This window comes from Rhinolophus ferrumequinum, chromosome 13 (assembly GCF_004115265.2).
Source record: "Rhinolophus ferrumequinum isolate MPI-CBG mRhiFer1 chromosome 13, mRhiFer1_v1.p, whole genome shotgun sequence".
NCBI classification, from domain to species: domain Eukaryota; kingdom Metazoa; phylum Chordata; class Mammalia; order Chiroptera; family Rhinolophidae; genus Rhinolophus; species Rhinolophus ferrumequinum.
The window spans coordinates 26348278-26368600 of NC_046296.1; the positions used below are offsets into that span (position 1 = coordinate 26348278).

The following is a 20323-nucleotide window of genomic DNA, read 5'->3' on the forward strand; positions in this document are numbered from 1 at the left end:
AGGTTGTTAAATTCTATGTTCTGAAAAGGTGCCCCCCACATTAATGAATTCTTTTTTATCCTGTCTTGTATCCCAGTTCCCCAATTCCTGCTGGCATATGTTTGCTCATTCTTGCTACTCTTTTAGTGTGTGGTCTCCTAGCTTATCAGGTCCAGCATGTTTCTAGCTGGGTTGTGCTGAGATTCAACCCTAGTTGAAAGGAGTAGGGGCATTTCCTGAGGGGAGGGAGTATCTATTGCATTGTGGGGAGAGGTCTCTACAGAATCCTCTAGTACAATGGATTAGGTTTAGCACAGTGTCTAGCTCAGATTCAGGGGGTCTGCACTGTCGGCTTCCTCAAGGACATCCATGCAGATGTAGCATCCTAGACATCAGCATCCGAGGTGTTCCTAAGCAGGGTCTTGGCTTTAGCAGAGCAGACCTGCCCTGGTGGTGCATCCACACATCTCTAGAGCTCTGTGACTAGAACAATTACATCTCCCACCTGTCAACTGTGTCTGCCCTTCAAATGCAGAGGATAAGGACCTCTGTAAGCTACCAGAGGGGCTATCTGGCTGTCACACTTAACCATTAACTGTTTGTAAAGAGCACTCAGTCTCTCATTATGCTTTTTCAGGACATAGATACAACTTAGTAGTAATCAATCAGCCTATTCCACTGTCTACTTAGAAGCATTGCCCATCCACAGCCACCTGTCTCCCAACTCCCAGCACACCCCAAAGCAGTTCCAAGGAGAGTCTGGTAAGGTATCAGGAGTCTCCATACCAGTGTTGCCCATCTGAAGAATCCCATGTCACTCAGGAACAAGAATGCATTCGTATCCCTACTGCCCTTAGTCATTTCTCTAGGAGCAGCTTGTGAAAATGTAGCTAGAACATGAAAACACAATGATACATTTCAAAATGCAGCATCTGGGGCTGTCAGTCAGTTATACTCCCTGCAGTAGGAGATCTGAGAGATATATTCTCATGAATGCCACATTGGGGTATATAAATAGAAGTGGGAGAGACGTCACAAAAACAGCAGAGTAGGGAGCTCCAAGAATCAGTACCTCCACCGAAGCAATCATTAAGCAAATAAAACTGACAGAATTAACTTATTTTTTAACCTCAGAATATAATTTTTAAAACTTACAACAATCAGGGGAGTGATTAATAAAGACAGGGGCTGCTAAATTTTGGTAAGAAAGCATTATTGCATTTTTGTTTACCTGTCTACCATCCCCCAGTGTGACAGTATCCATGGGGACAGTGCTCAGCATTCCTGCTGTTAGCTAACCAGTGCCAGATAGCTGTGACAGACCTTGTTCTCAAAACTGTGGTTTTGCATTTTGACCAGTCTTGGGGTTTCCACAGAAACTAGTGCAGAGACTTGGCTTTATTTTGCCTCCCTTAGACTGGAACAGCATCTCTGACAAAAGCATTTGTATATGTCAAAAGCATTTGAAGACATAATATGCATACCTGTCTCAGGCAAGGGATGCAGAATGGGGGAAGCAGCCGACAGACCAAAAGACCTGGTAAAGAGAAGGTTGAGGGGAAGGTTTTTGGGAAAATAAGGTTTTTGAAAGCCTACCTCACATACTAGAGAATCGGATGCAACACATGTGCCTAGAGTTGGACGCATGCTCAGAAAACACATGAAAGAACCTCTAGAGGACCAAAGTAAGAAGGGAAGCTTAAGACAGACTCTCACATGGGTAGCCTGGCTAAGGAATGTAGGAGTTACCTAGTTCTTAGCCAGTCTACAGGGACTGGGAGAATTGTTTGTTGCTTCAGGATTTTAAAAAATATGTATCTGGTTGATTGCTGTGATAATGAAACAGAGACATCAGTGATTGTTACATAACAGGGAATACAGGGAACGGGACTAAACAAGTTGATGACTGCCCTTAACAGCAAAACCTCACAGGGTATGTGTGTGATGGGGGAATATGATTTCTAGAGTTGTCACATTATGATAGTCAAAACGTCTAGTTTCCAGCAAAAATCTAAAAGGCATAGGTAAGTAAAGAATGAAGAAAGTATGGCCCATTTAAGGGTTAAAAAAATAAACTGACAACATCCCTGGGGATGTGGAAATATTGGGCTTACTGAACAAAGATTTTAAATCAATTGGCATAAATAAGCTCAAAGAGCTAATTTAACCATAGATAACGAATTAAAGGAAACCTGAAGAATTATGTCTTATTAAATAGAGAATATCAATAAAGAGAATTTATAAAAAGGAGCCAAATAGAAAATTTAGAGCTGGAAAGTATAATAGCTGAAATGAAAAATTCACTAGATGGGGCTCAACAGCAGATTTGAACAGACAGAAGAAAGAATCAATGAATGTTGAAATAGGGCAATTTAAATTATCAAGTTGGAGGAGCAGAAAGAACAAAGAATGAAAAACAAAAAAACAATACCTGTGGGATGTCATGTGTATTATGTGAGTCTTAGAAGGAGAAGAAAATGCTGACTAAAGGCATGAATCCTGTACCTCCAAGAAACACAATGAAATTCAATTAGAATGAATTCAAAGAGATCCACATCAAAACACAGTACAAACAAAATGTCTAAAACTAAAGAAAGAGAATCTTGAAACCAAGCAAAAGGCAACTTGTCTTATAGAAGGGAGCCTTAATAAGATTAACAGCTGATTTCTCATTAGAAACCATGGAGATCAGAAGGTGTTGGGATGACATTTAAAGTGTAGAAAGAAAAAACATGAACCAAGAATTCTACACCTCCAAAACTATCTGTTAAAAATGAGGGAGAATTAAGATATTCCCAGATAAAAGCTGAGAAAATTCACTGCTAGTCGACTTGCCTTGTAAGAAATGCTGAAGGGAGTCCTTCAGGTTGAAATCAAAGGACACTAGACAGTAACTCAAAGCCATACAAAGAAATAACACCAGGAAAGATAATTACATAGGTAAATATAAAAGCCAGTATTGTCGTATTTTGGGTTTGTAACTCTTTTTCCCCCATATGATTTAGAAAAACAAATGCATAAAACAATAATTATAAAACTCTGTTAATGGGCACATAATATATAAAGATATCCTTTGTGACAATCATAACCTAAAGAAGGGGTTGGAACTGTATGGAAGCAAAGTTTTTGTATGCTAATTAAACTAATTTGATATAATTCAAACCAAATTGTTACAAACTTAAGATATTGTAATCCTTAAGGTAATCACTAAGGAAGTAACTCAAACATACAGAAAAAGAAAAGAGGAGGATCAAAATGCTACACTAGGAAAAAATCAATCATACAGAAAAGAAGGCACTGTTGCAGGAATTGTGGAACAAAAAAGATATAAGAGTTACAGAAAATAAATAGCAAAAGACGTGCTTTCTTATCAGTAATCACTTTAAATAAAAATGGATTAAACCCAATAATTAAAAGACAGAAATTGAATAATGGAAAAAATATGATCCAACTGTATGCTGTGTAAAACAGGCTTACTTTAGATTCGAAGACACAGGTTAAAAAATGGAAGGATAGAAAAATATAATCTATGCAAATAATAAGCATAAGAGATGGTGCAGCTATAATATCAGACAAAATAGACATTAAGTAAAAATTGTTACAAGAGGTAAAGAAGAACAATATTGATAAAAGGGACAGTGAGTGCATCAGAAGATATAACAAATTTAAACGGATGTGCACCAAACCACAGAGCTCCAAAACATATGAAGCAAAAAGTGACGGAAATGAAGGGAATAGAAAGTTGTACAATAATAGATGGAGATTTCAGTACCCCACTTTGGATATTGTATGGCACATCCACACAGCAGATCGATAGGGAAAGAGGGCTTGAACAACAAATTAGGTCTTACCAGACATATATAGAACACTTCCACAACAGTAGAATACACATTCTTCTAAAGTGGACATGGAAGATTCATCAGCATAAATCACTGGCAGGACATGCAACAAGTCTTAATAAATTTAAAAAGATAGGCCAGCCCAGTGGCTCAAGCGGTTAGAGCTCCATGCTCCTAACTCCGAAGGCTGCCGGTTCAATTCCCACATGGGCCAGTGGACTCTCAACCACAAGGTTGCCAGTTCAATTCCTCGAGTCCTGCAAGGGATGGTGGGCTGCGCCCCCTGCAACTAGCAATGGCAACTGGACCTGGAGCTGAGCTGCGCCCTCCACAACTAAGACTAAAAGGACAACAACTTGAAGCTGAATGATACCCCCACAACTAAGATTGAAATGACAACAACTTGACTTGGAAAAAAGTCCTGGAAGTACACACTGTTCCCCAATAAAGTCCTGTTCCTCTTCCCCAATAAAATCTTAAGAAAAAAAAAAAAAAAGGTTCTGAGAAGTCCCGCAGTAGAGAAATCTGCTTAAAAAAAAAAAATTAAAAGATAGAATATATGCAAAATATATTCTCCTACCACAATAAAATAAAGCTAGAAATCAATAATGGAAGGAAAACTGGAAAATTCACAAATATATGAAAATTAAACAACAAGGTCCTAAACAATCAGTGGGTCAAAGAAGAAATCACACTGTCATGTTTGAGACAAATGACAGCAAAAATACAACATACCAAAACTTACAAGATGCAACAAAAGTAGAGATTGGAGATAAACTTATTCCTGTAAATATTTAAATAAATAAATAAATAAATCAGTAACATAACTTTACAACTTAAGGTACTAGAAAAAAAGGCACACTAAACCGAAAAGTAGCAGAAGGAAAGAAATAAAAATTAAAACAGAGATAAACACAACAGAGAATAAAAAAACAGAGGCAATGAAACCAAAAGTAGATTCTTTAGGAAAAAATATCACCAAAATTGATAAACCTTCAGATAGTCTAAAAAATGAGGGAAGACACAACTAAAATAAAAAGTGAGAGTTGGCACATTACACCAACCTTACAGAAATAAAAAAGATTATAACACAAGACTAGAAACAGTAGTCTTGCCAGCAAATTAGATAACATAGACAGAACGGGCAAATTCCTTCAAAGATGCAAAGTACCAATACAAACTCAATAAGAAATCATGTGAACAGATCTATAACAAGTAAAGAGATTGAGTGGGTATTCAAAAATCTCCAAACAAAGAAATATTCAGGATGAGGTGGCTTCACTGATGAATTATATAAAACATATAAACAAAGATTAACATCAGTCTTTCTCAAACTCTACTAAAATTTAGGAAAAGTGGGAGGACTTCCTAACTCATTCTATGAAGCCAAAGACACCACAAGAAAAAACTGCACAACAATATTCCTAATGAATATATAAAGTGTGATCAAAAGATACGGTGAATGTTTAAATTAAAACAAAATTATTACAGTAAAAGACACATTGCCATTAATCTCCCTCAAAATGAACCTTGAAATGAATCTCCCTTGCTTTGAACACATTTATCCCATCATTCTTGCCAGTTTCTGAAACAGTTATGGAAGTCCTATTTTATGAGTGTCTTTACTTCATCGATGCTCCGTGATGACAACGCTCCATGTCACACATTGCTTCTGGTATACGGCAATTTCTGTCAAAAACATTATGGTGTGTCCTCATCCACCTTATTCACCAAATCTGGCACCGTGCAACTTCTGACTCTTACCCAAAGTCAAAATGATTCAGGACATCAAATCAGGCACAACAGCACAACTAAAGACATTCACAAAAGAGGACTTCCAGAGCTGCTTCAGAAAGTAGCAAGAGCAATGAAGTGTATTTGAAGTGAGGGGGAGTATTTTGAGGGGTATTTATGGCAACGTGTCTTTTACTGTAATGAATTTTTTTAATGTAAACATTCACCATATTTTTTGATCGCACCTCATAGATGTAAAAATCCTCAACAACCAAATGCTGACAAACTAAATCCAATCACGTGTTAAGAGGATTATATACCATGACCAAATGGCATGTAGCCTAGGAATGCAAGCATGGTTCAACATAAAAAAAATCTATTCATGTAATATATCACATTAATAGAAGAAAGGTAAAAAAAATACATGATCATCTGAATTCATGCAGAAAAGGTATTTGAACAAATTCAACACCCCTTCATTTTCAAAACACTCAGCCAACTAGGAATGGAGGGAAACATCTTCAACATAATAAAGCCATTTATGAAAATCCCACAACTAACATCATAATTAGTGGCTAAAGACTGAAAGCTTTCTCCCTATGATCAAGAACAAGAGAAGGATGCCCACCTTCACCACTGGTATTCAATATTGTACTAGAAGTCCTAGCCAGAACATTTAAGCAAGAAAAAGAAATAAAAGGTATCCAAATTGGAAAACAAGTAAATTATCTCTATTTGCAAATGATTCTATATTTAAAAAATCTGAAAGAATCCATATGAAAATTACTTAACTAATAAAATAATTCAACAAGGTTGCAGTATACAAGATCAACATATAGAAAAAGAGTTGTGTATCTATACTCCAGCAGTTAACAATCCAAAAAGGAAATTAAGAAAACTATTTACAGTAGCAACCTAAAGAATAAAATACCTACTAATAAATTTAACCAAGATAATCAGAAACTTGTACACTGAAAGCTAAAAAATACTGCTGAAAAAATAAAGTTAAATAATATAAACACATCCATGTTCACAGATTGGGAGACTTACTATTAAGATGGCAGTACTACCCAAAGAAGTCTACTGATTCAGTGCAACCCCTACCAAAATCTAATGGCGCTTTTTTTTTTTTTTTTTTTTTTTTGCAGAAACAGGAAAAACCAGTCCAAATGATTATATACTGAATGATTCCATTTATATTATATTCTTGGAAAAGCAGAACAAAATTTATCCTATTTAATTCCACACATATGACATTCTAGAAGAAAGCAAAGCTATAATAACCAGATAGAGACCAGATAGATCAGTGTTTGCCAAAGCCTGGAAGTGGGAGAAGGGCTTGATGGCAAAGGAGCACATGGAAATTTTTTGAGATGATGAAAAAGTTACGTATTTTGATTATAGCTGTGGTTATGTGATTGTATACATATGTTTAAACACCAAGGATTATTTACTTAAAATGGATGAATTTATTTAAATTATACCTCAATAAAGATGTTGAAAATATTCAAGATATCTTTCCTTAAGTAAATGACTTGTGTCTATATGTTGAAAGAGCTCACACTGTACCTGGAAAATTAACCCACATAGTCCATTCCAAGAAATGTCTCAGTAAAACTAATATATTTTTAAAGATAAAGTATCATCTTTCTAGGCAAAAACTTTCTAGGCAAAAACATTAAATTGTTTTAAAAGGGAAAAAATAATCAGTCTAACATATTTCCTGCCAACAAGACAACAGTGGTGTGATAACTAAAAACTATTCAAGGAAATAAGGAATGAACCAAGGATTGTATATCTTCTTAAGCTATATGCTGTCAAATCAGGTAAAAAAAATATATATATATTGGGAAGATTGAACCCTTCTAAGGGATCGACTAGCATGTATTAATACTTAATAAGTGATAACTATTATAGGACAAGCTTCATCAAACTGAAATGACTGGGGAAACTTTGGCAACAGCCTGGTATTAACTGAGCATATTCAGTTGGGCATCTAAAACAAAAGCAAAGGTAAGGATAAGGACAATAATATCAGTGGACGTGTTAGACATGTTAGATTTGAGGTACTTGGAAACAGGAGTTTTGAGCTCAGGCAAAAGATGGATCCTAGATATTTGTGAGTCATTGATATAATGAGAATGGGTAAGGTTATTGGGGGAAATGAGAGTGAATGGATATAAATGAAAGAGGACCATAGTACACCAACTGCATGGAGTAGGCAGAGAAAAATGAACTAAGGCGACTAAGAAGATGAAATCTAAGAAATGGGAAAACAAAGAATGGCATCTTCAAATGCTGGAAAGAGAGGGTTTCCAGGAGGGAAGTTTATAGGGTCAAATGTGGCCAAAAGGGCACACAAGATGAGAACTTACCTTTAAGTTTGATCATTACAAGAAGATGAATGATTACTATTGACAGAAAAGTTTTACTGGAAGGGAAACATGCAAAATGGCAGTGATTGTATGCAAAAGTAGTATAACTTTCTGATCCTCTATCCTCTTCCTCCATTTACATCCCTCCTCCTCTGAATGTACAATGAACCAGTAGTCTTCCTGAAACAAGAATAAACACAATGGCCTTCTGATTTTCCATAGGTGAAAGGGATTCAGGTAAATTTCTGGAGAGGCCTGTAAGAAGGGCCAAGGAGGAGATAACAGTCATTAAACATAACATGGAAACTATGGAGTATTTCAGGTTCTCAACCTACTAGCTCGTATGTTATAATAATAAGCCTTTTCTGTTTGAATTTAATTATTTTAGGTATTTCACTAATAAAATTTTTATTAGTGAAAATTTTATAAATTTTATTTATAATTCGTTAATAATTAATATTCTATAATTCTGATGTTTTAGTTGAAATCTCATTATATTTTGTACTGCCATGTTTCACAATATAAAACAGAGAACAGAGAACAACTTGTTCATTTACCTGCTTGTTTCTAGAGTCAGAAAAACTCACAGTTATTCCTGGGTAAATCTTAGCATTCAAACAAAATAAAAATGACCTTTCTTTCCAAAACTGTGCAAAGTACAGTTGACCCTTGAACAACTTGGGTTTGAGCCACGGGGGTCCACTTACGTGTATTTTTTCCCAGTAAATACAGTCAGTCCTTCATATCCACAGGTTTTGCATCCTCGGATTTAACCAACTGCTGATAGAAAACAATATTTTTGATCCTGGTGGGAACGTTCAGGTGCAGAGGGCTGATTGTATGCATTGTTCCACACCATCTTATATAAGGGACATGAGCATTCGTGGGTTTTGGTATCTGCAAGGGGCCCTGGAACCAACCCCCCATGGATACCAATGGCCAACTGTAATTAAGGTTTTAGGGAGTCAAAAGTTATATACGGATTTTCAGTTGTAGGGGGTTGGTGCCCGTAACCCCCATGTTGTTCAAGGGCCAACTGTACATGTTCATGATACCATTTTCTCTCAAGATCCTAAACTTTCTATAAAGGTAATTAATTCAAACCACAGTTTGTTCTCATTTACCTTACCTTTCACAAAAATAATTCTCAAAATTATACTTCAGGTAAAGAGAAGAAAAGTAACATTTTAAAAATCATATTTAGAAACCACTTATGATGTCATTTTACAACAGCCTAGAATGTATTTTTTCCAAAATTGATAAACATGAGACCTTTGTAAGAATGCAGCATTTGACTTCTCAACTTTTAACTAAGAATCACAGCAGTATAATTATATGATTTGTTCATTACTCTTATCCTGCTATATTTTCCATATCCCCATACTTTTCTCTTACAAAGCACAATAAGTAAAAACTCATGAAACATATTTCCTCAGTTATCATTTCCCACCATTCAGCAGCCCCTACGCTGGGTTATATTTATCCGTGAAAGCTGCACTGAAAGCCTCCACTGGCTGGGTCCCTCAGTTCCTGCTAAGTGCGATAACATTTGACATACAGAAGATCCCAGGAGATAAAGGTTCTAGTGTTTGAAAATCTTTTTCCCATCAGAAAAACAAAAACAATTAACACATAAATGCATTAAATAAACAGCTCCTTTTAGTTTTGTTCACAACTAACGTAACATTTCTTTTCTTCCTTAGGTACCAGAGATTTGAAAAGGCATTTCTGTTAGCTGTTGACATCGGTGCTCGTGACCTGTTTATGGTGAGTCATTCCCAGAGATGATTTTGTGCCTTCAGTTCTAAGGATGAGTAAGTTGTCAGCTTTTGTGACCATTAAAAAGGATTAGTGTCATTTGTGCCTTAGACACGTGGTAGGAAAGCATTATTCCATCTTGGCTTGCAGCTTTGCCTTCACAAAACTGGTCAATAGCCATCTAGTCTCTTTTGACTTCTTGACATTTCCTTTCCCAGGGCCCAAAGGATTTTTTTATGTTTTCTAAGAATTTATAATTCTTGAACTTTTCTCCTCATATAGCTTGATGTGAGGGAATGACATCTTTCTACCTCATAAGCTTAAATGTCTTTCTAATCCGCTCTCCGAAGAAGTACAGCTACAGAAGCCAGGACATAGGGCAAAACATGTCCCATACATCTTGAATGTGCTCAGTTTGTCCCTTAGATTTTAGGGCAAAGTAACAAATTATGAATGTTCTCACTTGTATTTTTAAAGTGACCACAGTGTAAAGTGGACCCAAGAGGTTATAAATTCACATACACTTTAGTCCTCCCATTTATTAGCTATGAACAGTAAAATCGACCAGTTTCTTACAGATCTTTGTGCTCTGTATCAGGTTCTTATTTTATAAGATCTTTCACCACAATGTCACAGTGAGATGAAAAGAACAAAGGTGAGGTTCATTTCCTGGTTTCCCAGTGTATTCTGCTCCACAGAGATTTCATTGTTGTCAAAGAAACAAGAAAGCAAACATGCCTTGAAAACAACAAAAACTTCTGGAAGGCTCTTTTACCTGAATCTTCTGCATAATAAAGACATTTTGTAGTTTAAATTAAGCTGTGACGCTTTGGATCTTAATATGGGTTCATGACATTAGGTCACTTGTCTTTAGACTAAGTTTGTTATTTAAATTCTAACTGCATCATTCAGTTACGCTTTCATTGATCATGAAAAACATCTTTCTAATTATTGCAAAAATATGAACCTTCAATTGTCATCTGTATTTTATGTCAAATTGAGCAAGCATATTAGTATATTGAGGGAAGGTTTTATTATTTTCACCAAAGTCCATGCATGAAAACATCACAACCTCAGAAGTTTAATTACAACAATTTTTAGATTTTTATGACCCCATTGATTTTCCCTCTTTACCTCCACCTTCTCACCTCTGCCGCTAGTCATCCCAGTAGAGGTAAATTTTCTTCATGTTTTTATTTTTTTGTGTCTGTAGTCCCAATCTTATTTTAGCCAAGATAAGAATTGAAGAGATGTAATATTTAAATAAATAGTGTCTGGCAAACTTTCTCAATTTATTCTACTGTTCTGTAATTTCTACTGCTTTATCAATTAATATATAATCATCAAAGCCATTTTCTAAACTGTTTCTTCAAATTATATCTGTTTCAGCATTTAGTCTCAGTTTAGCCAGTAACAATATAAAGAAAATCTTCGTGTTAATTTAAGTCTCTTTAATCCAAATAGCCTTTCTGCTGATAGGCTAACCCTAACCGGAACCCAGAATGATTTTTATGTGTAAAAGATAAGAACCTAAAATAGGAGAGAAATAGTTTTACTTTCCTTTTTATTTATAAAAGCGAACAATCATTATTCAGAAAGCTTCATCTTAATCTTCACATGTGACTTTGTTTATTTGTAGCCCCAGGGTATATCTTAAGGAAGCATCAAGAGTCCTAAGAGAGCCTTAACGCCTCCAAGTTACATTTAAGCTCATGAATCTACAGTATATATTTGAGGCTCCACGTTGAAATTGTCTAAAAGAATTTATCATATTTTCTAATAGATCAATTATTACTATTTAAATTATCATCTAGCCAGAGGTCTATAGGTCTAGCCTATATACTGAGAAATATCACCTCTGTGAATTTAAAAGTTTATAAGATAAACAGGATTATCCCTACATATAAATAATTTTCTAGCTCATAAGTGAGGGAAGATAATCTCGTTCAAAAAGACTAAAATTAAACATCACATGGAACACAAAGGGATCACCAAAAAGTGTATTAGTTAACCTGAAAATAAGTCTTTTTATTAGCATCTATCAGTGGTAGAGAGATAAAAGTCATGTAGCATGACATCAACAGGCCTTGAATATTAAAAAGTCAATGTGTGGGTGCTGGACCTGAGGAAATGAATCTGAAATGACCTACCTCTTTGTTTACTTTTTTCACTGTAGCCTAAGTGATCACCAAAACTAAGTGTAATAAACTATGGCCTGCCAGCCAAATCCATTCCAAGAGTGGTTTTTTACAGTTTTAAATTATTGGGGGGGGGGGGGGAAACAGTGTTATATGACACTTAAAAATATAGGATATTCAAATTCACATTTCAGTTGTCCATAAATGAAGTTTTATTGGAGTACAGCCAACCTCATTTGTTTATGTTTATGGATTGTCTATGACTGCTTTTGCTCTACACTGGCAGACTTGAGTAGTAAATCCTAAAATATTTACTATCTGGCTAGTTATAGAGAAATTTTGTAGACTTTAGGTCAAAACAATGATAATTTATGATTTCATTCTTATATTTAAACCCTTTAGTAGCTTCCCATTGCCTTTGGGATAAATTCTAACTCCTTAATGTGGCATCTAAAGCCTCTCCCAGTCTTAATTCTGCATTCCTGCTACCTCAGCGCTATTTCAATTCTGGGAACTACTGTACTCTTTATTATATCCAGACCATGTTAAGGAGTTGAAGTTTATCCTTAACCCAGATCGGCCTAGGTCCAGCAAGATGTAATGAGAAATACATGAAATTTGGGTTAGAAGTTCCCTGCAAGTTCAGTAACTTTAGAGTGTTTTTTTTTTATGTTATGTAAATGATAATACAGTACCTACTCATTCTGAGTCTCAGTGAAGACAATGTATTGAAAGTACTTTAAACTGGGAGTACTACACAGATATTATGTTATTACTATTAAGACAGGGCAACAGTTGTTATTACTTGGTTATTGGAAGAAATAATGAAGACCTGAAAAAGGGCATGAATTATACAAATGTAAAGGAGAGGATATTTTATAAACAAGATAAAAATGATTCAGCAAGCCCTTAGATGAAAATAAAATATTTTTATTATAAGAATAAATAGTACTATAATAAAAAGAAAACAATACCATGAAGTATAAAGAACAAAGTAAAAATCACTTGAAATCTTTTTGTCCAGAAATGAACATCCTTTAAAATGCCTCTCTATGTGAATATACACATACACTACACTTTTCGTTTGTAACTTGATTGTTTTATTCAACAATGTGACAGACAATTTTCCATATCAAAAAAATATAGGTCTATACCTCTACTTTAATGTTTACATTGTATTCATTTTATGAGTTGTACTGTCATTAAAAACAGGCATCCAGAACAATGGAACAGAATGGAGAGCCCAGAAATAAACCCATGCATATGTGGTCAAATAATCTTTGACAAAGGTGCCAAGAACACACAATGGGGAGAGGATAGTCTCTTCATTACATGGTGGTGGGAAATTAGATATACACATGTAAAAGAATGAAACTAGACCCCTATCTTACACCACTCACAGAAATTAACTCAAAATGTATTAAAGACGGGGCGGCCAGATGGCTCGGTTAGAGCGCGAGCTCTCAACAACAAGGTTTCCAGTTCAATTCCCATATGGGATGGTGGGCTGTGCCCCCTGCAACTGAAGATTGAAAATGGCAACTGGACGTGGAGCTGAGCTGCCCCCTCCACAATTAGATTGCAGGACAATGACTTGACTTGGAGCTGATGGGCCCTGGAAAAACACACTGTTCCCCAACATTCCCAAATAAAAAATTAAAAAATATATATATATGTAAATATATATATATATATATGTGTGTGTGTGTGTGTGTATGTATATATGTTAAAAACTTAAATGTAAGACCTGAAACCATAAATCTCCTAGAAGAAAACATCGAGGGATAGCTCTTTCACATTGGTCTTGACAATGATGTTTGGATAAGACACCAAAAGCATAGGCTACAAAAGTTAAAATAAATAAGTGGGACTATATCTTATTAACCAAAAAGCTTCTTCATAGCAAAGGAAACAAATTAATAAGAAAAGGCAATCTACGGAATGGGAGAAAATATTTGCAAATCATATATTTGATAAGGGGTTAATATCCAAAATACATAAGGCACTAATACACTCAAAAGCAAATAATCAAATAATCTGATTAAAAAATGAACAAAGGACCTGAATAGACATCTTCCCAAAGAAGACATACAAATGGCCAAGAGGTACATGAAAGATGCTCAACATCACTAATCATCAGGGAAATGCAAATCAAAAATCACAATGAGATATCACCTCACACATGTTATGGTGACTTTTACAAAAAAGACGAGATTACAAATTTTGACAAGGATGTGGAGAAAAGGGAACTTTTGTATACTGTTGATGGCAAAGTTAATTGGTGACTTTTATCAAAAAAGACGAGATCACAAATTTTGACAAGGATGTAGAGAAAAGGGAACTTTTGTATACTGTTGATGGCAAAGTTAATTGGCAAAGTTAATTGAAAAACAGTATGGAGGTTATTCAAAAAAATTAAAACTAGAATTAATATGTGATCCAGCAATCCCACTTCTGGGTATATATCTGAAGGAAAGAAAATCATTATCTCAAAGACATTGTATTTCCATGTGCACTGAAGCATTATTCACAAACAGCCAAGATATGGAAACAACCTAAGGGTCCATTGAAAGATGAATGGATAAAGAAAAAGTGAGACACACCACACACACACACACACACACACACACACACACACACACACACACACACACACGGAATATTTTTCAGCCATAAAAATGAAGGAAATCTTGCTATTGGCTACAACATGGGTGAACATGGAGGGCATTGTGCTAAGTGAAATAAGCCAGATAGATAAATACTATGTGGTATCATTTGTATCTGAAATCTTAAAAAGAAAAAAGCTCGTATCATAGAAATAGAGTAGAATAGTGGTTGGCAGGGGTGGTTAATACTCTTTGTATCCTGCTTTTTTTTTTTTTTTTTTTTTTTTGTCTGAAAAACATTTTTAATGAAAGCAGGAGATTTAAAGGACTATTTCAACACCTAGGAGATTGGCTCAAGATCAGAAAAACAGAATTAGAACTCAGTTTACCTCACACTTACCTAAAACATTCTTTTTTTTTTTTTTTTAAATTTATTTTTAATTTATTGGGGTGACAATTGTTAGTAGAATTACATAGATTTCAGGTGTGCAATTCTGTATCACATCATCCATAAGTCACACTGTGTGTTCACCACCCAGAGTCAGCTCCCCTTCCATCACCATACATTTGATCCCCCTCACCCTCATCCTCCACCCCCCAACCCCCTTACGCTCTGGTAACCACCAAATTACGTTCCCCAGATTAATTTTCAAACCCCATGGCCATCCTGTGGTCACCGACTGCCCTCCAATCCCCTCACCCTCCCCCCCACCCCCCACCCCTCCCGCCCATCTAGTATCCTGCTTTTGAAATCTTTTACTACCCCCAAGTTCTTGAAAATAGTCTCCTTTTTTATCATCTAGAAGTTTTATTATTTTAATGTTAATATTTAAACCTACAAGCCACCTGTACTAATTTTTTGGGGTATGGCTCAAAATTTATTTCTATCATATATATATCCAGTTGATCTATGACCATTTATTGACAAGACTGTCCTTTACTTACTGCTTTATAGGGCCACCTTTGTCATAAGTCAGGTGTCCATATATAAGTGTAGGTCTATCACTAGACTGCATCCTTGCACTAATATCAAACTCTCTTAATTACTATACTATATAAGTATACCCAGTAGTATAAGTCTTCCAACTTTATTTAAATTTGTTGTTCTTATTCTACTTCTTGTGATAGCTGCTTAAATCATGGATTTTTCAGCCTTGATTTTGTAATGTATGCATTCAAGGGTATAATTCTATTCAAGCAAGACTGTGTTCTGACAATTTTTATATGTTTTTAAAAAGTATTTTATGTTTTTTATTTTCACTGAGCTCAAAATACCTCTAACATTTCTGTTGTGAAATCATCTTTGCCCATGGTTTCTTAAAAAGACATTTCCTAATTTCAAACAATGAACATTCTCCCAGAAGACGCACGCGCGCACACACGTAACCTATTCTGTATTATATCAACCCTTTGAAATTTGTTGAAACTTCTTTTATAGCTTATTATATGGTCAATGGTAAAATTTCCATGTGCATTAAAAAGAATGTATACTCTGCATTTTACAGTTGTTGGGAAAAGTGTTCTATATAAAATCAAGTTTGTTAGTCACGCTGTTCAAATCTTCTATATCTTCACTGAGACTGCTGTTTTAAAATTTTCCACTGTGATTGTGAACTTGTCTGCATTTTTTATGTGTTTTAAGGCTGTGTTAATTAGGTGCATGCCAATTTAGAACTATTTTTTTTTTGGTATATTGATCTTTTATTGTTATGAAACATTCTTCTCTTTTCTAGTAATGCTTCTTGTCTTAAAACCTACTTCATTTCAAAGTATACTTACACCACATTTATTTTGGTTTGCATGTACTTCATATATCCTTCATATACCATATATCCATGTTTCCTTATGTTTAAGTTATATCTCTTGTAAGCAATATAGAGTTGGATATTTTAAATAAACTCCCATAATTAGTCTTTTAATTGGATTATTTAATTGAAGTATAACATAATGATAGATAGTACAATTGTGTTTGTCATGTCCCACCTATTCTATTTCCTTTTAGCTAACCATCAGTGCTCTCTTTTGTATTAACTGTATTATTCCATTTTTCCCTTTTATTAGATTAGTTACATTTTTCCTATAATTTTTTTATCTTGATTAATATCCTTTTGGTGGATCTTTTGGTGGTTGTTTTGGAGTCATTTGGTCTTATTTCTTTGCATTTTTAAAGATATTTTTAGTGTATTTGGCATATATTTGTCATATTAGGTATACACTATAGTCATCCAACATTTTTATGCCTTACAATGTGATCACTCCACTAATTGTAGTAATCATCTGTCAACGTGCAAACTTATCACAATATTACTGACTATATTCCCCTTCACCTTTTTCACCCATCTCTCCATTTCCCTCCCCTCTAGCAACCATCCCTTAGATCTCTGTGTATATGCATCTGTTTTTGTTTTCCTCATTTTTTTTTAATTGAACATTGGACATAGCATTTAAAAAATAGGATAATTTGAGGCTGTGTATGAAGTTATTTTCTTTCCTCCAGAAAAAATTTACCTTTGCTTCTGGCAGGCAGTTAGGGCAAAAGTTAAACAACACCCTAATCCATTCTGGGATTGAGTTTATTTGAACCTGAGTTTTAGTCTGAGAGCTAGTTTATTTCCACTTTATGCTTATATCAAGGGTGTAGACCCTCAGGAATCCAGTTGAAAGCCCTGTCTCCTCCATAGTGACTCTACCTAAAACTCTGTGCGGTTGATCTCAACTTCTCAAACACCACTTTCTGCTAATTTCTCAGCCTCGTGGCTACCAATTACAAATTGGCAAATGCTTTGAAAAGCAAAAGCAACACCAAATGTCAGTTTTACCTCTCTTGGTTTTGCTCCTATCTAGGATCGTGGTCTGTCAGATACTCAGTCTTAGTGGTTCTCGAATGTCTACAAACAGAATTTTAAAAATGATTTATCCAGCTGTTCTAGTTGCTCTCAGCAAGAGTATTGGTCTTACATATCCTTATCTGGATAACCAGAATCGGAATTTCTGCAATATATTTTTGGAAGGTGAGTGAAGTGTTAAATTTGGCACTAGCTGATTTCCAATTTTGGATAACTCCCTGAAGTGTGGTATTATCTTTGAACTATTAATCACTAAGAGACTTAAATGTCACAAATTCTCCTTTTAAGCATGACATGTCATCAATTTTATGCCCCAAGTGGATCAAATGAAATTTTATAAAATGTTGTGTATACTAGGATTTATCACTTAATTACAGTAAAAGCACTAACGAGAAAGACCTAATTTTTTTCACATTTTAACTCATTTTCAAGAAAATAAAATACATTTCCAGCTCTTTATGTTAAAGAATTATTTTAATCTTGTAAGATTAACAATGCAAGGCTTTCCTTTTGATAATCAAAGATATTGGTGTTTATGCCTGCTTAAATTTAGTTTGTCTCGCTTGAGGGTATGCCAAATACTTTATGATTATCAACAACAAAATCATTACATATCACAAAATTAAAGGAGTTAGCTTTTCTTGATCACCTGCAAGGTACCAGGCATTATATAATTTTTTTATATAATATTTTCTATATTATTTTCTATTTTCTACATTATCTATTTTTTATATAATATTTTCTATAAATTATCTCATTTAATTCTCATAATAATCCTAACTGATAGAATTATTATACCTGTTTTATAGTCGATAAAACTGATTATAAGAAAAACTGAGCAGAATTGTGATTCAAACTCAGGTGCATTTGACTCTCAAATCCATGCCATTTCTAATTACACCAAACTGCTTATATAAACTAAAGATCTGGAAGTTCTCCAAAGCTTAGCAATTTATAATTTGATCACTACCTATACCTAAGTCTAAGAAAACTATCCTTTCCTTTTATTCTTTAACAAAATTCACAAAGATTTCAGTAAGACTGCTTATTGCAGAATGACCTGTGATCTAGTTTGAACCCCAGTTTTACTGGGAAAATGATTCACCCAAATTAAGTGCTTTTAATATTAGTCTTTAGTGAAAAGAAGTCTGTGCGGTGAATATTAAAAGGATCACAGAACTGTAGCACCATTTATTTGTCCATTTCTCTATTTTTCTCCTTGTGGTTCCAGGGAAGAATACTTCCAAGGAAGCATACACATTTAGGCATGACTTTCTTTGAGATAGCTGTGGTTTACGCCAGACATTATATGGATAGATCTTCCAGGACCGTGAGTCTGCTCTTTGAGAACTCAGCTGCATATTCAGAGACACAAAGAAGAGTTGTATCTTAGGGTAGCATGTGAACTGGGACAGGTGTAAAGTTTTAAATTGTATCTATCCCCGATCTCCTTTTAGAAAGGAATCAGCTTCTCATTGGTCCCTGTAGTTAAAAGTTGTTTTCTAAAACCCAAGTGAAGAGGAATAATGATGTAATTAGTATTGGCTCAACCGTTGTAAACTATTACTAGTGAGAGAAGGAGGATCTTCCACTTTCAGCTAATGAACAAATTCTTTTTCTGACTTGCCCTCCCACTGTAAACCACTATAAAAGTAAACAAAATACTGGACAGCAAGAATTGCAGGACTATGATCCTCAAAAACTGTGAAATGCACAGATGAGCCCTGTATGCAATTTCCAGAGCAGAGATCAGTGATGTCACTTAGCTGAAAAGCCACAGATTAGTTCAGAATTCAGGGATGATGAGGGATTTAGAATTTGTGGGGTAGGATACCAGAAAGGGAGAATCTGTGTGAAGAGTGGGAATCCAGAAGTCTTCAAAGGCTAGGAAGGCTAGGCTGCAAGTAGACCTACCAAAGAGTCACTGTTGTGAAACCAAGAGCTGAATGGAGTGGTGGCACAATACTGAGAGATACTGGAATTCTGGCTCAGTCAAAATGAAACAACCTCACTAGGCATTTATATGAAACCCCAGTAATGCCAGATTTTAAGAATAAGGGACACATCGTAAGACTATGTACTAAACTAAATAGATCTGCATTTAAAAATCATAAAACCAAACTTGACAGGAACAAAAGCCACCACTAATTTAATGCCCTGCTAGTACAAAACTCAGTTTTCTTTAAAGATAGACAGTACTCCAAACTCCCATAATGTGACATCAATGATGTCCAGCACACAGTAACACATTACCAGATATGTGAAGAAGCAGGAAATGTGATACATAATGAAGAGAAAAAGGAGCTAAAAGTACCACGTTTTCCCGAAAAGAATATAAGTCCGTGTCTTATATTAATTTTTGCTCCAAAAGATGCATTAGAGCTGATGGTCCGGCTGGGTCTTACATTTGGGGAAACACAGAAACAGATCCTGAGATAACCAGATGTTGAGATAAGCAGACAAGAACTTTGGAGCAGCTGTTATAAATATGTTCAAAGACATTAAAGGAAAAGATGAAAATAATGACTGAATATATGGGATTCTCAGCAGAGACACAAAAACTATTGAAAAAAGGGGCAAAAGACATTCAATATTATTCTACTTGAGCTTTAGGTGTACAGCACAGTGGTCAGGCATCTACACTCTATGAAGTGATCCCCCTGATAAGTCCAGTACCTATCTGGCACCCTACATGATCTTTACAACATTATTGATTATATTCCCCACGCTGAAGCTCAAGTAATTAAATATATATTCACAGGATGTAAGGTACAGCATAGGGAATATAGTCAATGCTATTGTAACAGCTATGTATGATGTCAGAGGGGTAGTAGACTTGGGGGGTTATTTTGTTAGGGGTGTGAATGTCTAATCACTATGTTGTTTTGTACACCTGAAACTAATATAATAAAAAAATTTTAAAAGGGCAAAAGAAATTCTAGAACTGAAACATAAAATCTGAAATGAAAAATTCACTGGATAGTAGTGGCAGAAGATTGGACACTGTATAGTAAAGGATCAGTGAACTTGAAGACAGATCAATAGAAA

General features: G+C 35.1%; 1 protein-coding gene across 8 annotated transcripts in view; it reads left to right on the plus strand.

Moving 5' to 3' along the window:
* WDPCP (WD repeat containing planar cell polarity effector) overlaps positions 1 to 20323 on the plus strand; it is a 316746-nt gene that overhangs the window by 194109 nt on the left and 102314 nt on the right. For all 8 annotated transcript variants that reach the window (XR_004424816.1, XM_033124690.1, XM_033124694.1 and 5 more), the window contains exon 13: positions 9631 to 9694. Coding sequence is in view for 7 of the 8 variants with exons in the window: in XM_033124690.1 (XP_032980581.1) it covers positions 9631 to 9694 (64 nt within the window). In the remaining variant the exon portion in view is untranslated. The remainder of the gene's footprint in view (positions 1 to 9630; positions 9695 to 20323) is intronic.